Genomic DNA, 22,808 nt, shown 5'->3' with positions numbered 1-22,808 from the left:
TGCAGACAAGAAAAGGCTTTAACAAAAGCTTCATCAAGTCTTTAATAAAATACGAATCATCACGAATTCTAAGCCGCTTGCAGACGTCTCACAATTATTTTGAATGAGATATGGGTCCATTTCTAATTTACGATTGTATTTAATTCGTATTTTCAAGTTTTGTTTACCAAGAGAAGCACACTCGGTGTACGGGTGAAGAAAGTCGAGATGGTAAAAAAAAATGAGTAAACGGTAAGTGATCTTTGAGTAAATTGTACGTGATATTTGAGCAAACGATAAGTGACCTTTTGAGTAAAAGATATGTGATCTTTGGCAAGTACAGTCAATACTGAATGGCTATCCAATATCCTCTCAATTTTACTCGAGAATGATCTCGATTCGAATAATGAAATTGATCCATGACCAGGAATTTAATTTCCAAATTAATTCCGGGGAAAGTGTAATGTTTTATTCAACAGACACTGCCGTACATTAATTTTAATCATGCATGTTAACGGTTGGTGTAGATTCAGAAGCACGTAGATCATGAAGATTCAACCATGGAGGTAAAAAAAAAAGTGACTTCTATGCTTAGCTATGATTGGTCACATTACCCACGTGATGTCATCAAAATCAATGACGTAATTTATCAGTTAATCATACGCAATGGATCGATATCGATATCGATTGGCTTCTATATGTGAAAGTTCGTTGATCATGTCGCGATATGATTCCCGATTTAACAATATGACTTTCGGGAATCTCTTCAAACAAAATGGTATAATAATCAGATTTCGGTGAAAGCGTAAGGTGAATTTATTTCTATGATATGATGACATTCGAGGAGCCCACGGTTGTATCGCGATATGAGACGATATGTTTGTAGATATGATTGTGTTGCCAGAGGAGTGAAAGAGACAGACGTGTTCCTTGCCGGTTCAGTCTCCTGTAGATTCCAAGACGATGATGCTTCCTCCGACCATTCCATCAATTTCCCATCATCAATCATCTCTGATAGCGTGGATGTTTTTCAGCTCGAATCATCTCATTTCTGTTATCACACGCAAAAAATGCTATAGCTTCTCGATCGGAAGAAGGGGAGAGAATCACTCCGACAGCTGGATTTATTTCTAGATTTGCAGAGATCATCTAAAGTGACGTCTTAAGATCGGAGGTAGCCGAAAGGATTTGGGGAGAAGTAGGAAGGAATGGATCGAATGCCGATAACCTACTTGACCCATTCATAAGCATCTCCAATCTCATCTCGAACTCTACCCATCTCACCAAGGAGATGCGTGCATCATCTGATTCTCCTGATTTGGGATGTTGGCCAGGTTTCAAGCACTTGCTTCAATCTGAGGGCGAAAGGGAGAAAGAACACAAGTGGGAAAAGTGAACGAGTTTCATTTACTTGATTTAAGCCAACGTAGATAGGATGGCTAGGAGCAAATTGTTGCTCCTTCGTAGTCGCATCCAATCATGAAAATTGAAATCATGACAGATAATCTCTGCCCTAAATTTCCGTGATCATTCTTTTTGTTTTTTATAATCATAGTGACTCCTCCTGAATGCGAACGGTACATATCTTGCAAATTTATTTCAAAGACACGAACCAAATTGTATTTATTGGAGGTTTGGGAATGAACAAAACAACTGATTACTCCCTCTGAGAAGCCTTTAATATCCATTTTAAGAAAAAAATATATAGATTTTATGCAAAAATTTAAAGCTATATGAATGGTCCTTTTTTAAATCAAACCAAATTGATCAATGGGTTTCAGCGGTGTAATAAGCCAAGAAACGAGCCCCACCCCCATGTTATGTCTTAAACAATTTTAAACAGCAAAGTTTAATTTTTCATAATCATTTTTTTTGGGATAAAATAAGCATGTTTTTTTTTAACTGTTAAACAATTAAGGTATATTTAGTAAACAGCGTTTTATGAAATTTTAACCAGCGTTGTCACTACTGAATACTGGGACAAATAATTAAGCTGTGCTCTACAGCTGTAGCTCTCTACTACAGGTATCCAACGATACTTCTTCATGAATTCCAGTGTCAGCCAAATTTAATCCATTCGCCATGAGAGTTAATGAATCTTCGACCTTAAAGTGGAGCAGCGCGCGGTGTGGACTGAACACCGGTGATATAATAAATTACGACGCTGAATGGAGTACGGTGACTGGCTTCATTATCTTGTCGCGTTCCATACACGATATTGATGTCATCAACTTTACAACAGACAAAGAGGAAGTTGAGAAAGAAGATGGCCGAGCTTGTAATTAATGAGTGAGAGAGATTACTCGTGTCTTACCTAATTTACGACCTGCCTTTACATCGTCTCAAAATAAAATGAATTAAAAAAAAACTCAACACACCAGCATAATCATCTCTACAGCAAATTCATGACGTCCACAACATCCCCAAAGTAATCTTCAATGAAAGTTCAATTCCGATTGAGTTGCATCTCAAGAGCGAAATTAAAAGGTTTTGCTTAATATCATATTGCTAGTCAGTATTAAAACAAATATATATATATATACATAAAACAATCGATAATTCAATTGGTCTCATGAGCATGTGACACAAAGATTAGTAACTGATCGTAGGACTGATTTTAACGATTAATTATATACACAAAAATCAATTCAATCGATCGTAGAACTCAGCCCCACGATCAATCGATATGCTTTATGTTACCGGGTCCAAGATAGATAAGGACAAATTGAGGAAGTTCATGTTTCACCCGTTTTTAAAAGAGTACGCGGAATTTATGGGGAGCCTTTCATATAAACATTCATCCCCCGACAAGTTGTCAGATCTGACAATTTTCCTTGGTTTTGATTGGCTGAGGGGCACGAGTGTCCAATTGTTACTATGGTAACCGTCGGATAAAACATCTGACGAGACCTTTCTTGAAACACGCCCTAGAAGTAGACGGATATGCGTACAGAGTAAAATGAATATGTTATGAGGTGCTTTTGACTGTGAGGATGAATCAAGCAATCTTTGAATAATTCACTGAAGTATAAGAGACATACGGGTTGCTATGGCAACAGCAGGGAAGATGGTTCATAAAAGTCTGATGAACTAGGTACTTTGATTTTCCATCATGCCCATACATGGTGAACTATGATAAACCACAGCTCTGGACAATTTTGCTTCCAATGGGATGGCTCTCACCTTTTATTCCCCTTGATAGTAAGCTTGAAAACATACATTTATGCATATACACCAACGACAAGCTCAACCATTGCAAGGTGAGATGATGATATTGAAAAGGAGTATTCGTTTCAACGAAATAACAAAAATTTGATTATTATGTGGATCAATATAATATATATCTATATATATATATATTTTTTTTTTAAATCCGGAAAATAATATCAGTACTAACATTTTGAGACAGCAATTTATTATCATCGTCATCATCATCACCCCTACCACCACAACCATCCACCACCACATAATCATCGTCATCATCATCACCATCATCATCATCATCATCACCATCATTATCATCATCACAACCACTACCACCAACATCATCATCATAACCATCGTCATAATCATCATCATCATCATCATCATCACCATCATCACCACCACCATCGTCGTCGTCATCATCATCATCATCACTATCGCCATCATCAACATCACCATCGTCATCATCACCATCACCATCATCGTCATCACCATCATCACCATCACCACCACCATAATCATCATCATCATCATCATCATCACCATCACCATCATCGTCATTATCATCATCATCATCATCACCATCATCATCGTCGTCATCATCTTCATCATCTTCATCATCTTCATCATCATCACCATTATCATCATCGTCATCATCATCACCGCCACTACCATCTTCACCACCACCATTCAGAGTCAGATCTTCAAGACTATCCGCTCCATGCTCGGGGTGGAAAATCATTCTCCAATAACACCACAAAGTGCTTTAATCCCAAATGAATCGGTGAAAATTCCTGTTCTGTCGGAGAGATGAAGAGGCGATTGACCATTTTAGGAAAGAAATAGGACATGCTTGAGGTTAAAATCGAATACGAGATTGAATCAGTCACGCGGGTGTAGCTCGTGTAGAATATATATGGTTCCGTGCTTACATTATTAGATTTCACGCAAGCAACTCTACATTCGTAAGGGTCTTCGCGTTCGAAAACGACCTGGAGGGACTGAAAAGTGCAGTTGATGAATTAATCTGTCGGTGATGATAATGGTGGTAATTAAGCCTAGTGGTAATGATGATAGTGATTGTGATGATGATGGTGATGATAATGATGATGATGATGATGACGATGTTATGGTTCATGATGATGATGATGATGATGATGTTATGGTTCATGATGATGATGATGATGATGATGATAATGATGATAACGATGAAAACGATGATGATGATGATGATGATGATGATGATGATGATGATGATGATGATGATCATGATGATCATGATGATGATTTTGACGATGATGATGACGACGACGATACCACTCTCTTACAAGGAGATATTTCGGATATGTTTTATATCGGTAAAGCTTTGAACCATTTTGCATAAATGAAACCCATAACAAGAACAGAATCTGCCAACATTTTTTTAAAGTACCTATCCTGAAATAACTCAAATATCCCATACATAAGCCGTTTGAGTAGTATATTTCTTGAAGAAACATAAAGTATGAAGCAAGAAAATTCCTTTATATAAAGGATATTTTATTAAGCTGCGCTGCAAAGACAGAGTGATCATATTTTACTTATGTATATATTTCAACAGTTGTTGGGTGCATGGTTTAAGTATATCTTCGCCGATATGTTTTTTTTTAATATGAGCTAATGTAAACAAACCTAAAATCAATATTCCGGGAGGAGCTAAAATGTTTGTCTGTATCACGGTGTGAATAGAATCGCGACTATCTTGTAACAGGTGGAAAAACATCCAGCGTATATTGGATTCATTCAGAAATAATATTTTGATAAGTGTCTTCTGGATCTTGCACATCGTGTCGAAAATCTTTTGTAATGATAATAATATAGGATTTGTATAGCGCACGTATCAACCTTGCTAGGTGCTCAAGGCGCTCCTATATTACCCCGCTCCTTTAACCCCCAAACGCATGTGATTTTGGAATGCATTTTTATTATTTTCATTAGAAATGTATATGTGGACTACGGTATCATCATATTTTTCCTTTTATCGTTGTTTTTTTTCTTCAAATTATTATCATATTCATCATCACCATCATCATTATCATCATCATCACCATCATCATCATCACCATCATCACCATCAACAACAGCATCACCATCATCATCACCATCATCATCATCCTCTTCATCACCATGAACAGCATCATCATCATCATCATCCTCATCATCACCATTAACAACAGCATCACCATCATCATCACCATCATCATCACCATCATCATCACCATCATCATCACCATCATCATCACCATCATCATCACCATCATCATCATCATCATCACCATCATCATCACCATCATAATCACCATCATCATCATCATCATCACAACCTCCATCACCATCGTCATCACCATCATCATCATCCTCATCATCACCATCAACAACAGCATCACCATCATCATCACCATCATCATCACCATCATCATCACCATCATCATCACCATCATCATCACCACCATCATCATCACCATCATCATCACCATCATCATCATCACCATCATCATCACCATCATAATCACCATCATCATCATCCTCATCATCACCATCAACAACAGCATCACCATCATCCTCATCATCGCCATCAACAACATCATCATCATCACAACCACCATCACCACCACCAACATGCACTATTACCACTATCCTTATCATCATCACCACCATATTCATCATCAGACAACGTGAACCAGTCAACAAGAAAACGCTTTTATAGTATCCAATACCATGACAAAAAGGTTTTAAAAATAACTCTACGATACGTTGCTTTGGAAATATAATTTTCGACGAACATTTCAACGCGACATTTCAAATAAACTCCGTTTTCATGTCTGTTTTATCGTACGTGTCTGGAGAATAACACCCTTCGCATGGCTCACAATAAACCTAAAAAACGAGAGTAATAATTCTACTTCTAATACAATCTGACAGCCCTTGCAATTCATAATCCATGTTGATGGGATGCAATATCAAGGTTCGTGCCTTGTCTGGAGTCCAACAGCTTCGGGTTAAAGTTCATGTACCAAGGAATATAGATCTCGCAAATGTCATTAACAGCTACAGAAGTAGGTAGTAGTCTTACCACAATTTGACTTGATTTCCATTTTTTTCCTCCTCGATTTCTTTCACGAAATGCGTCATGGACAGTATGAGATGATTTTCCCCTGTTCTTGTTCTAAACTATGTAATATATTCACGTTGGCCTATACAGGTGATATCTCTTCACCGACATATTCAAACATAGAGAAAAGTTGAAAGTAGGTTTTGGCGCCCTTAATTTTCAAGCCTTTAGAATTACACTGTGAGAGTCCCTTTTTGCTCGAAATTGGTAATTACAATTACAAGGCTCATCTGTACCTGTCCTGTACAAGGAGTAGTATATAGTCCACTACACAAAAATATTAATTATCAATCATGGTCAGGTTGCGACGAACGCGTCAAGAATGATGCGGAGTATACGAGTGGTTGCCTTTTGAGCCGAGTCAAGCCCTACCCCTCCATGCACGCAGAACGCAATCTCATTATGAATTATGCACGGATCAGAGAGCATGATATTCCATTGTAATAGCTTTGTCAATAAAGACCACAGCAAACATAAAAGCTGAGATTGTTAGCTCGATGGTTATATTCATAAAATCAACAGTGGTACTGGTGGCATAGTAAAGCGATCTACAAAACCACACCATTGATGCCGGGGTGACGCCGCGTAAAGCAGAAACCAAATCAAAGATCTGTGAGGTGGGCCGACAGCCCAGGCTTTTCATGTAATTTCAAACAGGGACTGGTATAAATATGGAGATATATAGACCTATATTCATGGTGTAAACTATAAACCAAGAGACGGGACTGAGAGTGATTTATGAAAGATATTTCGAGCTAAGACGAGTAGCAACCATATTTGCATTTAATCGTTCAAGAGCTCACGTTCATTTACATCCACCTGTCTGAAAGACAAATCAGGTAAAATGACTATAGATAGGGCCTAAAAGGGGCGATTAACTGGGTGGAATTATGTATTTAGTTATTATTTCAATATATTCTAGTTATATTCAACTAGGACACAATTATTTTCACCAGAATAAGTGTAGGTAAGAATGACTGATTAGACAGCATTCAGTTGCGTCCATCCATAGGCCCCGATGGTCCAACTTTCTGCTGTCCCAAAGTATTGAATTTGAATGATTTTATTTTGACAAAGCACAATGAAGATAGCGTTACGATTAATGTCGATGCATGTATGAGAAAAGAGGACGAATCTTGGAGGTGCCGAGTTGATATTAACAGGTGCTTAATGTGTAGAGACATGGAAGGACCAAATGAGATGAATTTGTTAATTAGTAGAGAAGAAAAATGACTAAAGGTTTTATGTGCAGTGAAGACTGAGTTAAAGGACTCGGAGGGGGAGGGGTAGGACATCATGGATACCAGTACAGCTTCGAAAAGTACATCTCATCAAGCTATAGACTAATGACAATGTTTCTGAGGATTATTTTAAATATCATAATTTCATATCAAAGCGATATTAACACAGACCATTATCATTTATCTCGTTAAATATAATACTCTTAAAACATACCTGATCTGTCCCTTTCTCAAGTTCAGATTATTCCTCTCTATAATTCCAATACTGCATAGAATTTTCTCTTACTGGTTTAATCGCTTTACGATGGAGAAATGGGGACAGTGTCCCCGAGCATTCACAGCTGGTATACTGATGTCGAGAGCTCACACGTTCACTAACGATCAAGTTCAAAGATGATTTTGCCACTTGCCTGGAGGGGCTTCGCTCGCGTGCTCCAATGATTGCATCGCTCGCTTTAGAATCGCTTTTTCGCAACGGTGCAATAAAAAAAAATGGAGAGAAAACCGAACGGTACAGAAAATGGAGCACGCCCTCTTGTGAGGATAGTATCCACAATCGTATTCAAGATCATTGAATGCTGTATATATGGGCTGGATATTGAAAACCACTTTGGCCAAGGTTTCTCAAACTTATTCACGGATAGTATTATTTCATATCAAAATCATTAGACAGTCATCACCATTGATCGCGTATAACTGATGCGAAGAAGAACAAATACTGCGTGTAAATTTGTTTTCTATCCCAAAACTACGGTTGAAGCTTACTATTCTAGCCGATGATTACAATAGTCAATATACCTAATCTATTCACAAAATCAAATATAATATAACAAAATTGAATGGAATACCGAGTGTCATTTTGGCGACAAGAGCTATCAAGCCTAATCGGGCTTGGCGTGTTCGATGTCGCCATTTCTACTTACAATGTTTATATGTTGACATGATAAGGTATCTCGTCATCTCGCCAAGTATAGGGTGGCGCTTCTTTAAGCTTCCAAATGTTTGCACTATGTCTCCATGCGTCTGTTAATATGTGATGTTATATTCTTCAGTGAGCACTGATTGATCAGGTTTTTTTTTCCATGTTATATGATAAAAAATGCGTTCTCATGGTACGAGATAACTTTTTTTTCTCCTCGCAAATTTGGTAGTACATGCATTGCAATTAGATGATCAGCAAGTTCATGTTTGTGTATTTTTTAAAACAGTTTTCTGGAGATAAATGACCGGTTCACACCGGGACGCTTTAAGTTCTACATAAGAGAAGCGCTCCATGTCCCTCCACGTGAAGGAGCACTGAAACCCAAAGTTTGTATTCTGTTGATCAAATTGTTAATATTCGAATTGCATCCCTCGAAATAATAATAACAAGAATAGCATTTTCTTCATGAAATTTTGTTAGTTTGTGATGATGTCGCTGTTTTTTCCGTCCTGCCTCCAATTTGGCTTCCGCCCCTAATTTTTACCCTCATCATCGCCACCATGCATTATACAGAAAAAAACCGAAAGCGGTTATTTGCCGATGTTATTATCATTAACATCATTGTAAATACAACTCAATATCGCAACGAGGCAACATTTTTTAAGGGGCAAGTCACTGCGCATAGGGAAAATTCTCTAAAAAGATGCGAGTGATCGAAGCGAGCGATACAAAATTACAAAATTACCTTATATAATTCATGAATGCAAATATATTTTGTGAAAGAGTTTAAGACAATATTGAGAAAAAAGATGTCTTATCAATCTAACCCCTTTTCCCTAAAGTCCCACTTTTCCCTTTGGCTCCTACTTTTTAATTTTTTTTTTTGAAGGGGGATGCCCATAAGTATGCCAGTGATATAAAAGATGGGATATTATTGTTGATCTCAGACTGCATTTTCTTTTATCAGCTGCCACGCACATGCGGGCTTATTTTTATAAACCATTTTGAAGAAAGGATAACAAAAGGTGATTTGGCGGAAGTTATTTCAAACAAAAAATCACACTTCTCAGAAGTTTCATACCTGCTCTTTCAGACACTTACTGTACATGTTCCTTGATCAAATGAAATAACCAAGGAACCCAAAGTGTTATGCTTCTTTTGAGGATCCCTGGCCCTGCTTCATTCCATCACATTTTAAAAAGCATTTTCACTAATTGCCTAACGTAGCAACAATTTTAGCATGGATAAAAAATACGTTGCGCTTGGCTGATCGTCAACAAAATAGCGGAATATAGAGCTTCTATCAGCTATACAGTAGAAATATGAAAGAGCAAAAAGGAATCAAGCGACAACTTGGAGGTATAATAGTAATAATTCCTACAATAATGTGGAGGTAGAAATACCTTTCGGATGGTGACGTTGAACATAAAGGTAGGTGCCAGATTTAAATAATCATATCTGACTGATAACACGTTTCAAATCAATCACAATACACACTCAGTTGTTATTTGCCCCGGGGTCTATATAGCTGTAAAGGCGCTGGGTTTATAATTATGAAGGCAACGGTTCGAATCCCACTCTTCTTTGAAGATTTTCTTTGCTGGAAAATTATGAATTGATAACATTAACAATATCGGTTTGGCGGATTTAATGTCGGCTGGGCTGCATCTATTTTGAGCCGGAGGAGCAATCGCCAACTGCATAATCAACGATTTTTCTTTCTTGGACGCATTAATGCCGATATTGTACACTACAGTCTACTAATGCTCCAACAGATCTCTAGTTTTTTGGATTCTCGTTTTCTAAACAAAGTGTCGCGGATTCGAATCCTATGGCGTGTTTTCCTTCCGCAAGAAATTTGTCCACATTGTGCCGCAAGAAATTTGTCCACATTGTGCCGCATTCGACCCGGGTGAGGTGGTTACCGTCGGTAAAGTGGTATGTGATAGCTCGCGCCAAAGTCAGGGTCATAAGAATTGCGCTTGAATCGTCTGGCAAAAGAGTTACACATCTAGCTATCATCAGTAATACAATTTCTTACCTCGTGTATCTGATCACTGCCAATAAAACACCCAATGTAGGTCGGCTAGGTCCGTCTCTTGTAGGGAAGAATAAAGACTTCTCATGTGGATATTGGATGGACCATGCATGGAACCATTGAATGCCTATTAGTGGACACCAGCTGTATTAATTTAAGAAGTAAATTGCACGAAGACCTCTTGAATAGCGTGCTTGTTTGTCGCGTTTCCAGTTAAGTGGTGGCTTAAGCTACAGTCACATCTGTGAAACTGACTCCAAACGGACCGATGATGATGCTATTTAAACATAACATAAATGCTTTGACCGGGCTGGAGTTGGTTTCACTATTGTGACTGTAGAATAAAAATGAACTGAAGCGAATCATCCATTTTCTTTTCATTATTGTCCTCATCTCAGGTGGGGGAAGTCGCGGCCAAGCGATGAGAAGTTTGACAATGAAGTGATGACGGAATTTTAACGCTTCAATATTATTGTATTACGTAACGTAACTGAGGTTTCATTTCAGGACGTCAAAAAAGACAAGTTTAGTGTAAATAGCCAGGACGTGGAAGGGGTTGATGGAAATTGCCCCCATTTGGGTGAAGGATCCCGAAATAGGGGTTATAAAATATTTGTTTCCTCAAGTTACGTCCTTGCTTTTAGAACTTAAAGGAGAATGAAACCCTTGAAACCAGCTGAATTCATATCAAAGAGAAAAATCAAAGAAACACATTGTTGAAAGTTTGAGGAAGATTGAATGAATAATAAGAAAGTTATGAGCATTTGAATATTGAGATCACTAATGCCATGTAGATCCTCCCATTGGCAATGCGACCAAGATCTAGATGTCACTGATGAACAACTCTCCCCTTTTGGACGCTGAAAATATACCCCAAAACATCTCTTTTTGATCATTCTAATCATATGACAAACGATTCATCGATGATATAATGTTGTGAAACCTCTGTACTTGTCCTCTCATATAAAGAGAACACCTCATCTTGTGACAGACTCTATAAAAATGAGAATATAAGTGAAATATGTACTAAAGTAATGAGGGAGTTGTACGTGTGTGACATCACAGATCTTGGTCGCATTGCCAATGGGAGGATCTACATGGCATTAGTGATCTCAATATTCAAATGCTCATAACTTTCTTATTATTCATTCAATCTTTCTCAAATTTTCAACAATGTGTTTCTTTGATTTTTCTCTTTGATATGGATTCAGCTGGTTTCAAGGGTTTCATTCTCCTTTAAACACGATTTGGATAATGGGGGATTCTTTTAAAGCGCACACATTCATCTCAGTATTCTTATTAAAGCAAGGGATTTCTTGAAAATCTCTTGATTAAAGGGCGATCAGAAAGGAATGATTTGATGCACACTTTATGCGCATTTTGTGAATATTTATGAATGATCCTCCCCCCCCCAAAAAAAAAAAGAGGTCTAAACAAACGGCCTGTTTTAGATACAGATAAAATAATGCAAGTATTCACAATGTAAAAATGACGTGAATATAGGCTGATAATCATTTTATCTAAATAATTACACATGCGATTATCAAATTTTGATACACTTAAAAAAAAGAGAAGTGAGAACAGAATACTTTTCAAAACTACTTTATTTCATTTAATATAGCATTATCTCTTTACGAAAGGGAAGATGCACATAAAATCCTTCTCATTTGTGATAAATTATTAAATGTCGATGAATCAATAGAGCTATATATATATCAACAATCCTTCTGTGTGTATCAGAGCCTCTTTGTTAACACCTAAATAAATTTAAAAAGAAGTTGTATAATGAGACAAATAATTGATTTGATCTTGCTTAAAAATGAATTTAGCCGTCAGTTAATCAAGTGGATATTTTGAATTCATAATAGTGCAGAGGGTTTGAATTGAAGATGCGTGAATTATAAGACATTTTCTTTCAATGACTTCTCTCTACCCGAGAGTACAAAGGTGTGATATGAATAAACCATTGTTTTCGGGAGTATGAAGTATTGAACGAAATGGGTGATATTTTGATAATCAAACCTAGGTCTATCCCTCGTCTGAACTAGAATTTTAAACCACAATTCTATGGAATGCCGGGCTTCATAGCACTTCTTCCATATTCATGGCAATTAGGTACCAATTTAATTCATCAAAATTTATCATATTTTTGTATTTTCCTATTCTTCTCATTTCACGACTCAAATAAATTCACTGTGATAGCCATTTTTATTACTAATATAAGCACAAACACTCTCCATTATTATGTACAATACACCTCCAGAATTAACTGTCTCGACAGCGGTTATCATCTATCATAATTTCATTATAAAAAAAACAACAAAATTTGAAATTGGAAATGCATTATTCATTTGACATATAGTAAAAAATAGTTGTAAACTCTTGATTATTATAGAACTAAATATACAACAGCAACTTAATGTTTAAATAAAGTTTATATCATGTGATGCATAATATATTTCACTTACATCATGACCTAAACTAGAATAAGCAAGAATCTGGTGTAAATAATGTTACAATTTACTCACAATAATGAACAGTTAAGATTCAAGGTCATGAATAAAATAATGACTGATAATATTCATTTGAATTACACCTGAAAAAACACATTGATCAACCAGTTTATCATGAAACATGATGTTATTAGAATAAGCAAGAATCTGGTGTAAATACATGCTACAATTTAATCACAATAACCAACAGTTAAGATTTGAGAGTAGAAGCTACTGTCACAGGAGTAGATGTAATAGAATCCTCAATCCATTATCCATACCTGCCAACCTTCTACAACCAAAAAAGATATTCTTGTCAGGAAAAAAAACCTATTTTTTGACAAAAAAAGAGTATTTATAAAATTTGTCTCAACGTAACAATCCCCAGCCGGTTGTAGTGAGATCGGGGAAAAAACATGTGAAATGACTCTACTTGAAAACTTGACAATTCACCCTTTTAAACATGTGCTCGTAGGCAAGAATTTACTTGTTCTTTTCATGCAACAAGTTACTGGCCCGACGGTGATTTTTACCGGTTTGTGACTGTCGGACCGGCGCTAGTGTCATGCTCTGTGTATAATACATACTCTATGATCAGAAATTAAAAAAAAGTAACAAATCATACAAAAAAGTATTGGTTCATTTATAGGGAAAAAAATACTCTAAAAAGGGAACGGTTGGCATGTCTGATTATCCATCAAGGAATATCAAAGAATAAACATTCCTTGAAATGCCAATAATCATGAAAATAACATTCCTCAAATTTGCAGAGAGCAATTATGTTTCTGTAATCACACAATGTTATAAATCTGATACAGTAAATTATATCATCATCACCTATCAATGTATATATATTCTATAAAATTTAGTTGTATACAAAAAAATACAAGATTCATTTCATTTTCAATAATCATTATCATTTGATCATAGCATCTAGACAGCCATGTCATAGGTCTATAGAGATTAAATACAAATGAAGTTTGTAAAAAAGAAATGAAAGGCAAAATATAATGAAGTATAAAAAAATACATGTATATGGGCAAATGTTTGACACTTAGGCATGAAAGACTATTTTTTTTATTAAACAAGTTTATGTATACTGCAAACTGTGACACATTTGTAGTGAATATTATTATTGGTTACAAACATGCTACCAAAGTAAATATCAAAGTTGTAGGGATATGGTGGGGGGGGGGGGGGGTGGCATGAACATAATAGGGGAGGGGGTCTACAATATGGCATATACTATTCCAATTATTTTCAAAGGTATATTTACATGTGCAATAGAGGAAGCTGAGGTCTGGCATTTTCTTTTTAAAAGGGAGTTCTAAAATGATTACACATAACCTTCTTCTGATCTACTTTTTGTTAACGGGCCTTAACAACACAAAATATACAGGCAAAGACTCTGACAATAGATCAGATAATCCCTGCAGGCCAAACATACTCTTTCATGATAGAAATAACTCAAGTTCATTTATGAATCACTTTGGTTGCCACTGTGCACCATTTTTCCATGCGCAGAAACAAAAAGCTTGGATATTCAAATCTCGAGTAAATATTTTCAAAGCTGTGTGCCCAACACGTATGTATGTGAAGCCATCTATAGGCAAGTGCGTACAGTGAACAAAGTGAAAACAATCCTCCCACCATCAATATCATATAAAAGTGGCACCCCCCCTTCCCCATACACAGATATATGCATACAAACATGAAGATAATAATTTGAATAAATTTAATCACATTAATTAATTAATCATTAATTAACGGTACTGTCTAATTTCCCTGAATTGCTATAATCACTTCCCATTCTTTGGTATGTCCATGTACCAAGAATAAAGCTATATAGTTTGTATAAGTCCGTGAAATAATATGAAAGACTTAGAAACATTTCTATTATCTGCTATATACGTATGTAGGCTGTCTTTTATTTTGTCATCTGATTACTCTCTCCTTCCTAAAAGGCAATATGACTAATAAAAGCCCAAAAGGCCCCTTTTGTAAATCATTTCTAAGATAAATGATTTCTAAGATAAATGATTAGATATTTAAATTCACCATGTTTGCATGCATTGACATGAATGTCATAACAAAAAAAGTTTAAAATCCATTTTTCAAACATTTTACTATGAAAGACTGCTTTTATAAGAAGAGTAAACAAGAGTTTATCACATAAATCTAAAAATATTTGTAAAATTTTTACCTACGATTAATTGATCTAAATGTTATGCACAAAGGTACACGACATCATGAAATATTTACATAACAATTACATGTCGTGTTTCTTGCGTATGAGAAAGTTTGCATGATGATATTGCTACAATACATCTTTTTGACCAGATGCAAGCTCCTTCGTATCATTTCTTTGAATTTGTAGTTTCAATTTGTATACTTACATCTTTAGAAGACATATTAATCTTTTTCGGTATGGACAACAACAAACTGCCATTAAAATTACAATTTCAATGAATACCTCTAAAAAGGGAGCTCCATAACCCCTTGTTACGAACATGAACAAACGTACAGATGACTTCAGATTTATGTCACGTAATTGCCTTAATTCTAAGTTACTAAAGTACATAGAAATGCTAATGCAATGCAATACATTTAACTTGTATTTACTTATTTAACAATTATGCAATTGAATTCTGATATATTCAATTGCATGAGAGTAAATGAAAATGAGATTTTAACCAATTAAGAATGATACAGAAAACATTAAGTGCTTGTAAATGATTTATACAATTAAATAAAGTATTAAAATAATAATATATATCTTTAATTTGTTAATTACATCATCAAATTGCCATAACACTATCATCTATAGGCAAGTATATTTATGTTTATAGCATCAAGAATCACATCACCATTGCACCATTTAGCTAAATATATTTCCCTCTATCAATATACTACAAATATATCTTCAAAATATTTTGCATGAAAGCTTGATTTTTTTTTCTACAGACAAATAACAATTTCAACAAAATAACCATTTTTAAATGGACTGCTTAGCTAATTTCTTCATGTATAATTTCCATAAATAAAGATATATAATCATATATTTTCTAACACACTTTGGCGTGTATTCGCATAAGTTATTCAAATGAAAAGGAAAGGAACTCTTATAAATTGGGTATCGATTCCAATTATATGACATTTACTTGTAAGGTAAACAAAAAGACTATTTTCACACAATAATACAATAAAGCCAACTCTAACTGACAGACCAAACATGTTAATATTTACAAGATGAAATATTTCAAAAGTATACATCTCCACTATCAAAATAACAAGTCCGACAACTATACACAAAAATCAAACCTTCAAACCTGAAAGGGCAATAGCATCAACTGATGAACAAACGATTAGTATGTTATTAAGAAATTGCGTAGTCAATGCCAATTGATTTTTTTGATAAATTGATAAATTAATTTGTTACCTCTTAACTATATTTTCATGAAATATAACCATCCTTTGTAATACTATCCAAGTTCTTTGCAAGCGCATAGAGATGTTATTCATAATGTGTTTTGTGCTATACAAGAACTGACCATTATCATTATACTTTTGTGAAATGCATTACAGAGAGATATAGTATAGAGAGAAAGAAAATATCTAATCATTATAGTTCTCTCCTTTTAAAAAATATATTTTCTAACTCTGATCTGAGATTATAACCAGATAAGAGCAATTATCTTTGCAATTTTGGTAATCTTTACCAAGATGTAATTGCACTACAGACTTATCCGTATCGGTGTGGGTTTTCTAATGTAATGCATGACAAAAACATAATTTGGGATGGACATTTCAAATACATGTAATTTTTTTCATAAGGCTTGAAATATGAATCATCTGGTAAGGCATCACAAAACATTCAGTGCCTCACTTGTCAACAATAGAAGGAAAATGTGATTGATTTTATTAATGGTAACTAATTAGTCCATCTGATAAAATAACCATATCGATAATAAGTTTTCATTTCATAAAGAAGCATAGAATTTTTTTAAAGGCAATTATCTAAGATTACTTCATACTACTATTTCAATGAGCAGGAGAAAGTGATTAATTGGTAACACAATTTTGATCACAACCTGACTTCAAACTACACGTAATTAATTTTGAAGATTTCCATTATTTTTGAGCAAATAAAAAAGATATGAAAGATGCTCAAGTCAAGTAGAATCATGACTTTTTGTGCATAACATATTGGGAGGTGGTTCCTACCCCAGCCTCTCTGAAACGAAATCTTTAACTACTTTGTAATTATCCCAGAGGCAACCTCTCTCCAGGATTTCATAGAAGCACAGTGCTGAGCTTAACATTATCCTGCAATTATTTCAGAAGCAACCTCTCTCCAGGAATCCTTACAATCACAATGGTGAGCATAGCTAGTCTGCAATCATCCGAGAAGCAACCTCAATCCAGGAATCTGTTCGTGCGATCTCCAGATGTTGAATGTACTGGGTGAGCTGGTTGAGGTTGAGATGACCAGTGGGCCTGGTAGATGACAGTTTCTTGGCACAACACACGACCAGAGACACCATCAACACTCTCAGAAGTTTGGCACCAATCTTCTCTCCTATGATGCACAATATGAAAAAGAAGGCAGAGATGTAAGCAAAAAATAAACAAGTATAAGCATTTAACCTTCATAAGAAAATTCTCAAAGTGAACAAATTCAAAGTAGAAAATGATAATACTAAGAATACTATTTCTTTCTTCTTTATTGTCTCTTAATAATGGAGCTAGATTATATTAAATATGTTGTTTGTTACTAGCATTATTATATTTTTCCTTTTTTCTTCATGTTTTTCCTGGGACATTAGAGGGTTTGTATGTGGCTGTCCGACTGTGTGATTGCTCCAGTCATTTTGATGTACCTTCTTTGTGATTGAGCGAATCCTAAAAACATGCCCGTGAAGACAGTGTGTAATAAACTGGGAAGTTTGTTTAATCCCATCTCATATTCATTGGTCTTTTTTTGTTGTTGCCATTTCGTGACTTTGGATTCTGAAACCAATTGATGGGAGGGGCTATAGCCGCTCTGTGATTGAGCCAATCGCTTAATTATTGACATGTGCTTTAATAGTAAAGGTTACTGACTGAGTGGATTTTCAGGGTTCCCAGCTTTTCAAGAAAACAAATTCCCTGATTTTTCCTGATGAAGTTTAAAAATTCCCTGATAATTATTTAAACCCATTCCCAGTTTCACATGTTTTCTAAATTGTTGCAGTGAATAACTTTATTTTCAGTATAAAAACAATAATGTAAAACTAATTAGTACCACCATTAAACCAGTCATTCAATGGATGTTGTTTTGATATGCAACAAAATATAACAGAGTCTGACTGACTTCCGTGCTTTCGACTTTTGGGCCAATCAAAATTCCCTGATTTTTTCCATCATTTGAGGCATTTTTCCCTGATTTGAGGTATTCAAAAAAATCAAAATCCCTTATTTTTTTCCCTGACTGGGAAAAAAAAGTTAAATAGTTTTCCCTGATTTCCCTGGGAACCCTGATTTTGTGCAGTGCCCTTGTAAAGTTTGATCAGTTTCTTTTGGAACCCAGTTTATTACTACCATACTACTACTACTACTACTATAGATATGCTTTATTGTATACTTACCAAGTGAGTATATGCCTGCATTCTTGAGCAGGCCAAACAGTTTCACAAAGCTTACATGTTTACCAAGAGTGAAGAATAACTGCAGTTCCTGAAAATATGATAAACAGAAAACAATAACTTTACATGACTCAAAACAATCTCTCTATATGCCACAAATTATCTATTTATATGATGCATAACAATTTCTTTATTACAAAAAAAAATATGGGCCCATTTTTATTGGCTGCCTAGCCTTGTTACCACGATAGTATTAATACAATAAGAGCAAATATCACCCGTATCAGACATCTGAGCTGGTCATTTACAAAACCGTATTTCCCTGTATTTTATTATTATCAGGAAGGGATAGGTATATTGTTTGTATTTTCCTCGGTCTCAATGCGCGTATTGACTTTGCATGCAGAGACGACGCAAAATATACCTTTGTATTTTCCCTGGTCTCACATCCGGGCATTTGAGGATGCGAATGAAGTGATACGCTTCATAATGTTCCACGCACCAACGATCTACGTCATAATAAAGACAACGCTGGATATGGGCGCTTGCAAGTACGTCATAATGGTAAAGTGCAGAGCCTAGACACTGACATTATCATGACACAACAGAACTCTATTCTTAAAAGATATCACTGTTATCATGATTTTTGCTCTAGATATCTGATTTGGATGATAATAAAAATATTGACTGCCCTTCTTTCGGGGAACATCAAATATATTGCCCTTAAAAGACCCATATTGCCCTCGTCTAAAGACTCGGGCCAATATGATTCTTTTGCTGGCAATATATTTGATGTTCCCCTCAAGACCAGTCAATATTATATAAATATACCACAATTGTTGCTTTAATGCTCCCAAATGCAACTTGTACATGTAAATGAGCCGAGTTTTAAGATGATCATCATTGTCACCACTAGTCTCGGGAAATACAAACAGGTATTAAATAAGTCTGTAGAGTTGTTTGATGGTTATAAACTAGGTAAAACCAATTACCATCTTTATTACTCTTTGGAGAAACAATAGATTATACCTGGTGAATTTGATCACAACAAACAAACAAATCTCGATAATTCACAATAGTTCCATACAACCGTAAGGTTCACCTTTAAACAAGATTTGGTTTAAAAAAGAGTACAATGATTCAAACATTTGGAATTCGTTGTAATTAATTTGCATAGAAAAGAATATATAAAATACAATTGTTTTGAAGTATGAATGCATTTTCTTGATAAACTAACAGCAGTATTAAAGAGTCACATTCGCGATGAATACATACAGGTAGCAGTCTGTGGATGATTTAATATCATTTTTTTCTGCCGTTGGCATGACGTCGATCTTGTCAGCTTATCGTGGGCTACGACGTCTTCAAGTGATGGTCGAATTCCTCAATCGCAGTGCCGAGGAAGATTTCCTCCAGTCATTTATCCTGCAGACAAAACTGGTTCCACAAATGGCGGCCTGGTATCACAGGCTTACCAAGGTGTGAGACTGTGGAAATGGGAATTACTGTTTCTATTAGTTCTTCTTTTACATAATATTCTATATTCTATTTATCTCTCAGTTAAGGAAATATAAAATAAGAAAAAAAAATACTTATAGAATTGTTTTTTTTTCTCTCCAAAAAAAAATCAACGACACAAATCACAATACATGTTGTATACATACTTTATACCCAATCAAGGGATACATAGAAAACTGAATATTTCATGTCTTGTTTTTTTTTGTGACAGTAGTAATTATTATTTTTCATACGTCGCATTTACAGTTCAGTAGTAAAACTTATTCGTCACCTTTGGACAAAAATAACTATAGTGATAACTTGTCGAAAATCCTGACATGTATATAGAACAAATGAGCATTTAAGTTAAATTTCAGGGTACAATATTTAAATGCTTCCAACCTTTCAACAGCAATTGCATGTAATTAATATAGGTTGAATGATAAGCCAGTTCAACTTACGTTTATCTCGTCAAAACAAAAGTGTAGTAGAAACCCCGCAGAACAGCGTTGGCGTGGTCCTTGTAGGGACTTGGTTCTGACGGCTAATAAACTGGAAAACATTGCATTCTGACAAGAAATCTCCATAGCCTTTTCACCTCACTTCCCACTACACCACGCCCTGGTCTCACTTGCCCTGCACACACACGTATACGGCCTTTCCTGTACACGGCTTTTAGCATTCTGCCAACGTGGCGCGAAAAACTCTCAACCCTAACGTAGCGACAGCGAATCATTATACGCATGGACGCATCGCATTCCGATACTAGTGTCCTAATTAAACGCACGTATTGGCGAACTTTGACAATTTACCCCTCCCTTAAGACAATTTTTCAAGGGAAAAATTTCCTGAATTATATAGTTTTTAAGAAGTAAAACAGTGAAACAGGACATAGCAAAAAAAATAAACCTAAACGCCTTAGTGTCTGATATTGAGACTCTGCATCCTACACCCTACTCAGATAGTCTGCGCCAACATTTTCTTGCCCCTTGATGGCTTCGACTCTGAACTTGTACTGTTGGAGAGCCAACGCCCAACGAAGGATTCGCCCATTAGCTACTTTAGATTTCTGAATTGCCAACAAGGGCTGGTGGTCGACTTCGAGTATGAATTCTCTACCAAAGAGAAAGGTCTCGAATTTAAGCACAGCCCAAACAACCGCAAGACATTCTTTCTCGATTGTCGAATAGGCTTGTTCCCGAACTAGTAACTTCTTACTAGCATATGCTATCGGGAACTTCTCTCCATCAAATTCTTGTAGGAGAACTGCCCCGACTCCTTTGTTTGATGCATCGGTCCTCAAGATGAACTGTCTGTTCACATCAGGCAAGTGAAGAATGGGTTCTTTGGTCAACATCACCTTCAGACTGGTGAACGCGTTCTCATGTACCTCGTCCCAGTCAAGCATGTTTGGTTTCCCCTTCTTCAGCAGGTCAGTTAGAGGGACAGCAGTTGAAGCGAAGTGGGGAACAAACTTCCTGTAGTAGCCGGCCAATCCCAAAAACGACCGTAGCTCTTTCTTCGTAGTTGGCCTTGGAGCCGTCTGAATGTCTTCTACTTTGTTGTGGAGTGGTCTGAGATACCCTCTACTCAGCTGGTGTCCTAAGAAGTCGACTTTTGCAAATCCAACAAAACACTTCTTTGGTTTTGCCTTGAGGTTCGACTCCCTCAGTCTTACCATCAGAGATCGCAGAGCTTCTATGTGTTGATCCCAGGTAGGTGTGTGCACGAGGATGTCGTCAATGAAATTGTCGACAAATTCAAGACCCCTGAGGACTGTTCTCATCAAGCGACTGAAGCTGGCGGGTGCATTCATCAACCCGAATGGCATGGACGTAAACTGATAAAGTCCATCGGGGGTTACAAAGGCAGTTATTGGCTTTGCCTGCTCCGTTAGCGGCACTTGCCAATACCCCTTTGTAAGATCGACCTTGGTAAAGAAGTTGTCATTTGCGAGTTTGGCGAATATTTCCTCTTGGTCCGGTATCGGCTCTGCATCTGGGACAGTGATGGCGTTTATTTTCCTAAAATCGCAACAAAACCTAACACTACCATCCTTTTTGCTTATCAAGACGATTGGAGAAGCGTAAGGAGAGCAGGATGGTTCAATCACTCCGAGAGCCAACATCTCCCTTATCTCATCTTTGACGGTTTGCCTTTTAGCATGAGGCAATGGATAAGGTCGGCTTTTCACTGGCACGTCATGGATGAGCTGGATGTCATGATGTCCAGCTGTACTAAGACTTGGGACATCAGTGAGTATGTCATCAAATTCTCGAAGAAGGGAGGACACTTGTCTGTGCTGCACATCAGAAAGTTCCTTAGATACTTGAACATCTGAGTATGTTTGCGTTCTGTGCAAACTGGGAAGGGGTAGTAGAGGGCTAGGCGATGATATAATCTTGCCAGTACCTTTACCATTGTTGTTCCCACCAACCTCTGAGTCATCCTCGTCCTCAATAACTGAGGTCGCAACCAAGTCCACCACAGCCGCATTCGTCTGCTCTGGTTCCTCAGCTTCACGTCGTAGATACTGCTTGAGGAGGTTGGCATGGAGGGTTGCCACTCTCTTACCCAAATCAACTCTGTAATCAAAAGGTCCTTGGGTCTGGACAATGCGGAATGGACCCTTCCAGTGCATGAGAAGTTTGTTATGGTCA

General features: G+C 36.4%; 1 protein-coding gene across 6 annotated transcripts in view; it reads right to left on the bottom strand.

The window, feature by feature from the left end:
• Nucleotides 1-15,985: 15,985 nt before the first annotated feature.
• Nucleotides 15,986-22,808, bottom strand: part of LOC129259413 (protein mono-ADP-ribosyltransferase PARP4-like) — a 75,194-nt gene continuing 68,371 nt past the window's right edge. For all 6 annotated transcript variants that reach the window (XM_064098561.1, XM_064098555.1, XM_064098559.1 and 3 more), the window contains 2 exons: nucleotides 18,655-18,742; nucleotides 15,986-17,606 (listed from right to left, as the gene is read on the bottom strand). In XM_064098561.1, coding sequence (XP_063954631.1) covers nucleotides 17,416-17,606; nucleotides 18,655-18,742 — 279 coding nt within the window. In that variant the 3' untranslated portion in view covers nucleotides 15,986-17,415. The remainder of the gene's footprint in view (nucleotides 17,607-18,654; nucleotides 18,743-22,808) is intronic.

Source organism: Lytechinus pictus, chromosome 4, assembly GCF_037042905.1.
Source record: "Lytechinus pictus isolate F3 Inbred chromosome 4, Lp3.0, whole genome shotgun sequence".
Lineage (NCBI taxonomy): Eukaryota > Metazoa > Echinodermata > Echinoidea > Temnopleuroida > Toxopneustidae > Lytechinus > Lytechinus pictus.
The sequence above is the reverse complement of the archived record's forward strand: the minus strand, read 5'-3'. Positions and strand labels throughout refer to the sequence as shown.